General features: G+C 57.9%; 1 protein-coding gene across 1 annotated transcript; it reads right to left on the reverse strand.

Moving 5' to 3' along the window:
• Positions 1–317: 317 nt before the first annotated feature.
• Positions 318–935, reverse strand: NEUROG2 (neurogenin 2). Its single transcript, XM_086747288.1, has one exon. It carries the CDS (start codon positions 933–935, stop codon positions 318–320), a length of 618 nt encoding a protein of 205 aa, XP_086603414.1.
• Positions 936–6,092: the final 5,157 nt, after the last annotated feature.

Raw genomic sequence — 6,092 nt, forward strand, 5'->3', positions numbered from 1 at the left:
CGCTTGCATTCAGCCCTCACAAAGCCTACAAATTATACAATGACTTCTAACCTGGACCCCTAAGGAAACAATGTAAAAAAAATAAAAAAATTGTCCTTTTTTTTTTTTTTCTTTTTTTCTTTTTTTCTCCCCGCCTATAAGGGACAGATGGCAGAAGGGGGAGCGAAGGGGACACACACACACACAAAAGCCTTGGTGACAAAGTGCACGTCGGACAAAGTTTGGTTCGGAGGTGTCCTTGCCCCCCACGCCAACCCCACTCGGGAAGGTGGTGGGTGGGTGGGTGCGTGGGGGCTCCACGGCGCCGTGGGAGCGGGCTAAAGGCAGCGCCGGGCGGGCAGCGGGGGGACGAAGCGGGGCGGCCAGTGCTCGGCATCCGAGGCGGAACCGTCGGGGCTGGGGGGGGATAAAGTGCAGGGGTAGGGGGAGGCGGGGGGCGCGGGGCTGGCCGAGCCGCCGCTCCAGGAGGAGGCGGGCGAGGGGCTGCCCTCCGCGGGGCCCCCCCCGCATCCGCCGCCCCCCGCCAGGCGCAGGGTCTCGGTGAGGGCCCAGATGTAGTTGTGTGCGAAGCGGAGGGTCTCGATTTTGGTGAGCTTGGCGTCCTCGGGGAAGGTGGGCAGGACGTCGCGCAGGGCGTCCAGGGCGGCGTTCAGGTTGTGCATGCGGTTGCGTTCCCGGTTGTTGGCTTTCAGCCGCCGGTGCCGCTTCAGGCGCTGAGCCGTCTCCGCCGTTCGCGGGGCAGCGCGGCTGCGGCCCGCCCGCCGCTTCCCCGCCCGGCCCGCCCGCGGTAAATCTTCCTCCTCCTCCTCTTCTTCCTCCTCCTCCTCCTCCCCGGCGCTGGAGGGCAGCGAGGGGGCGGGCGAGGCCAGGCGAAGCAGCAGCAGCTCTTCCTCGGCCGGCGGCGGCGGCGCCGGTCCCTCCGCTTTCCCCAACATCCCGCGGGACCGGACCGGAGAGCCGAGCGCGGGCGCCGCTCTTAACACACGAACGGGGCGCGAAGATGATGATGATGATGATGATGGTGGCGGAGTCGGGGTGGGTTTTGGGGGTGGGGGGGGGGGAGAAGGAAGGGGGGGGCCGCTGGCACGCGCCCCGGGGCGGCGGCGGGAGCGGGCCAGGGGCCCGGCGGCTGCGTGTCTGGCACACGACCCTCCTTAACACCCCTTATATACCCCGCGGGGAACAATCAAACCTGCCCCCCGCCTCCCCCCGCGCCCCCCGAGGAGGAGGAGGAGGAGGTGGGGGCGGGGGGGAAGCCGGCGCCATTGGCGGCCTCGCGCTCGGCTGGAGCGTGCCGCTAATTTAGCGATGAAAAGCGGGCGCGGGGGGGGGGGGGGGGGGGCGGGGGGGCGGGGAGGGGAGCGCGCGCGTGTGGGAAAGGGCGGGAAGGGGGGGGTGCGCGAGGCGCAGCTGGCCAATCGGGGCGCCCCGCGCGCCACGCGCTTCGCCGCCGCCGGTTCCCCCCCCCCCCCGTCTCCTCGCGCGGGGGGGACACACACGAGGTCTTTTTTGGGGCGAGGGGGCAGCTGCTGCCGGGGGCCCTGCCTTTTTTTGGGTTTGGTTTGTTTGTTTGTTTGTTTTTTATTGTTTTTTATTATTATTTGGGGAAGGGGTTGGTTTTTTTTTTGTTCTTTTGCCTTTTTTTTGGGGGGGTGGTGTTTATTTGGGGGAGATGTTCGGTTTTTTGGGGGTGTTGATGGGGTTTTTGGGGGTATTTTTTGGTTTGGGGTTTTTTTTTTGTTTCTTTTGGGGGCGCTGAGGAGGTTGGGGACAGGGTTTTTGTGGGTTTTGGTTTTTTTTGTGGTTTTTGGGGGGTTGTTTTTGTGGTTCTTTGTGTTTTGGGGTTTTTTTTAATTGTTTTTTTTTGTGGGCTTTTTTTTTGTTTATTTTTTCTCCCTCTCCCCTCATTTTTTTTTCCCCCAAGATATTTTGCAGGGAGCGTAGTGAGCCCCAGGAGGGAGAAGCCGCCGGGCTCTGGCACCTGCGGTTTGGCAGCCAGGAGAGCTGCGACCCCCCGTCTGCGCTCCTCACCCGGCGCCTTCAGACACTCCAGAAAACTTTAAAAAAGAAGAAAAAACCCTACAACTTGTCATTCCACCACCGGGAAAGGCTTCCCGCCAGCCTCGCTTCCCCTCCGGATGACGGTGAGGACGTATAAACCGAAAAAAACCCGCGCAGAAACTCTCTCACCCTGCGGCGCTTTGGGGGAGTTGGCCTTGGGAAGAGAACTTTATTTGTAACTGATGGAAAAAGCCCAAAAAGGGTTGAAAAAGGCAAAATCTCAGCAAGCGCACCACGAATGTGGTTCAGCCCCTCTCCCTTGCTGCCTGCTGAGTTGGTGACCGCCTCCGAGGGTGTTGGGTCTGCCCGAGCCTTGGCCTTCGTTGAGTGTTGGCTGTTGAGTGTTGGCTGTTAAGTGTTGGCTGTTGAGTGTTGGCCTTCGTTGAGCGTTGGCCATTGAGCGTTGGCTTTCCCAGCCTGGATCCGCGCTCTCCCCTCTGCTGTTGCGCAGCCGGGGGCTGCATCTGGATATGGCCTCTGAAACCAGCGGCTGCCTGCTCGTTAGGATGGGAAGGCAGCTGGGGGGGCGACAAGAGGGCGCAAGCCTGGCTTTTGCCAAACCCAGGGCATGTAACCCGTCGAGGGGGAGCATTTTTCAGGCCCAATTCCTGCCCACCCCTGGTTTTCTCTGCAGGGTTGAGCACGTGGTGACCGAGGATGAGTCGGCGACCAACCGAGTCCTCACGAGCCTCCCGGCACGGCGGGTCCAAGAGGCGCTTGTGTGGTCTGCGGCCGGCCCCGGGCCGAGCGAGGGCCGAGCGTGAGTGAGCGGTGGGGGGCGAGGGGGCTGGACTGTCCTCCGAGGGGTCAAACTGTTCAACTTCAGCCCCTTCGCCGGACTCCGTCCTACTTCAGGGGAACAAAAGCCCCAAGTAGGCGACGACCAAGAAACGGGAGCGCGATGATTGAAGCGTATCGCGCAGCCCAGAAATAAAGGACGCTGAGCTTGCGTGCGGGATAGGGGGCGACCCTCGGAAAAGCTTTGTTTGCCCTAAGAAGGTTGAACCCTGCAGCGACCCCGTAGCCCGAAAAGTTGAGGGTCTGTGTTGCCGAGAGACCTTTGGATGCAGCCCGTCCGTGCTTCGACCTCACAAGTTGCCAGCCGGCCCTTAACGGGTTCGCCGGCCCCAGGTGAACTGGGGTGCGATGCTCCCCCCCCCAGAGAAAGAGGTGGTGGTGGGGGACAACACCACGGGGATTGGATGGATGGCCTCAGCCCTCCTGGCTCTGCCCCAGGGGTCTCGTGGGGTTTCGGGTCCTTGCACCCCGAGGTGCTCAGCCCTACAGCGCAGCGCCCGCCAGCTCTGCTCTGTGGAGGGGAGGAAGGGGAGCCTGCTGCGGGGGTGTGCCCCCCTGAAACCACTCGCGGGAAGCGCTGCAGGGAGGGACAGGATGGGGAGCAGCGCCCCTCAAGCCACGCTAGCTGAGTTTGGGGTTCCTTTTGGGAGCAAGGCGAGGAGGGGTGCCGCCCCCCCCACCCCCAGCGTCCTTCCCCAGCGCGGGCGGATGAGCCCCTCGTCGGGGGCCGATTGTTCCCGGCGGATTTGCATGGCAGGTGCAGGCCCTGCAGAGCGATTTTGCCATCCCAGGCCCCCCCGCCCCAAAAGGGTTTGCCTCCCTCCCCACCACCACTTTTTTTTTTTTTTTTTTTTTTTTTTTTTCGAAAAAAGGCCACCGCTGCCTTCCTTTCCCATGAGGAAGAGAAGACGCTTGAGGCTCGCGTGAACACGCTTCAGTTTTCTTATTCTTTTCTATAGACGTGGGGAAAAGAACAGCCGATTGTGTGAAAAAAAAAAGAAAAAAAAAAGGAAAAAAAAAAAAAGAAAAAAACCTCGGTGCCTGCAAAAAGGGACGCTGGCCGTCCAGGCGAAGGTGCGCGAGGGAGAGCACTAATCGCTGAACCGGGAGACAAATACGATTACCAGCTCCGAGCCTTGAGTCAGAAAGTCTCATAGACTTTAAGATGTTAATCCCCGGCATAATCCTTCCTTTGGCGTGTAGGGATAGCGCAGCCACAAGAGTTGTTTTGTTATTTATATTGGCGTTTAATAAAACTCCGCCAGCGGTGAATGGGCTGCCCGCTCTCCAATGGTAATTAATTCCCTATTTCAGTGACCCAATTGTGCCGGGATAGAGCGGTGGGACAGTCCCGCTGCCCCAGCCCGCCTTTGTGCGGCTACACGGCTCTCGTGCTTCAACAGCTATGGAAACTCGTTCTTTTGATGTCATTCAATGAGTTTTCCTTGGGCATCTTCTAAACTTCAAGGACCCTTTTCTTTCTGGAACGCCTGAAAAGCAGGACTAGCTTGACCACCTCTGTAGAATTTAATGATTTGGTGAAAGGACTTTTTTTTTTTTTTTTTTTTTTTTTTTTTCTCCTCAGGGTGGGTGTAAGGAAAGAGAGAAAGAAAATTTGGCTGGCTGCTATCAAACAGGGGGCTGTCCGCACTCCAGGGCGCCCAACGCATTCCGCTCCTGATTTATACCGATCTTAAAATCCAATTTTCCTTACTCGGAATATCTGGGGGCTTCTCTTGGCCAGCGCGTTTTTAGGAGGGAGTTTGCGATTTAGCAGCTACTCTCATTTCACACGCACCGCAAATTTGAACCGGGATGAGACCAAACAGAATAAATTGCGTTTTAAAGTGCAATTCCCATCCTCCGAAGGGAAAGTAATGACAAGATCTCTGGAACTGGTTGCGTTATTGGTAAAAAAGCGCGTCCGAGGCTGGCCCTTTGGGCAGTAGCGGCGAAGCGGCTGGAGGAGGAGTGCGCGAAACGAACACGTGAAGAACACGCAGTCACCCTGCAAAGCCACCCCCGACGCAGGCAGCCTCTTCTATGTCTTTATACACGCTTCCAAAAAAAAAAAAAAAAACCAACCCGAAAAACCCAACCCAACCCCTTCGCAAGTCACAAACAATTCAGGCTTCGACTAAGAAAACACAGAGTGAACCATATGGCCGGGGTGGCTCGAGTTGGCTGCATTTTCCCCCAGACAAAGAAGGGATTGAGAGTTGAAGGAAAGGAGAAAAAAAACCCCCAACTTTCCGGCTGATGAAGCTGTTGTCTGGAGGCAATGATCCCAAATCTCCAGGCTTTATCCCGGGCTCCGACTGAGACGTGATATGTCATATGATTAGCATCTTTCATATTTACAAGAGCGGGGTGGGCCGCCGGCCTTTGAGAAGGGGGCGAGGAGGAAGGGGCATCCGCTGGAACGGGTTTAGCATTTGAAAGAGAGAAAAGCGAGCGGATAAATACACTTAAACGAGGATTTAGCTTTGCTCCCGTCGAGTTCTAATGGGTTGTTGATTGAGATTTTAGGGAGCTGTACCAGAGGTGTCAGCAGTAATTTAAAGCCGCTATTCAACCCGCCGCTGCTCCTTCTTTTTTATTTTTTTTAATTTTCTCTCTCTTTTTTTTTTTTTTCTCTTTTTTTTTTTTTTTTTTAACCCCATTTCGCGTCTGGCCGCTCTCCGCTCCCAGGGTGTCTCCGGGTCCCGGGGTGCGGTCTCCTCGGGTCCCAGGCTCCCTCCCGGTGCCGGGGTCCCTCCGGTTCCCGGGGTCCCGCCCGGTGCCGGGGTGTCCGGTGCCGGGGCCGCTCCGCCGGGCGGGCGTGTGGCGCCACCTGGCGGCGGCGGGGAGAGTCCCCCGGTGATGTTGCAATGACCGGTTCTCGGTGGTTTTCACCTGTCAGCAGGAACATCTCCAACCGGGTGAGGGTGGTCCCCAGCCTGGCCCGGGACTTTTCCAGGGATGGGGTCAAACAACGAAACGCGAGCATAAAGCACCACGCACTGCAAAAGCACCCGGGCTGACAGCTCAACGGGCAGCTAGGGGTTCCGGTGAAGGCCAAACAGTCCCCTTTTGCCTTGTTTCCAAACACAGCAGCGAGGTGGTTTAAAGTTTTTACGTGTTTAGCCATCACATGGAGCCGGTGAGGCTGACAAGCGTGCTCCTCTTGTTCCTACAGGTGACGATTTCCGGAGCGCACTGTCCAGCTGCAACAGCTCAGGGACAAGAACGCT

The sequence above is a fragment of the Chlamydotis macqueenii genome, chromosome 4 (genome assembly GCF_036417535.1).
Source record: "Chlamydotis macqueenii isolate bChlMac1 chromosome 4, bChlMac1.mat, whole genome shotgun sequence".
Taxonomy (NCBI): Eukaryota; Metazoa; Chordata; class Aves; order Otidiformes; family Otididae; genus Chlamydotis; species Chlamydotis macqueenii.

Bases quoted from the DNA above. Each gene is read 5' to 3' on its own strand.
- NEUROG2 (XM_086747288.1), bottom strand. From the start codon at position 935: ATGTTGGGGAAAGCGGAGGGACCGGCGCCGCCGCCGCCGGCCGAGGAA.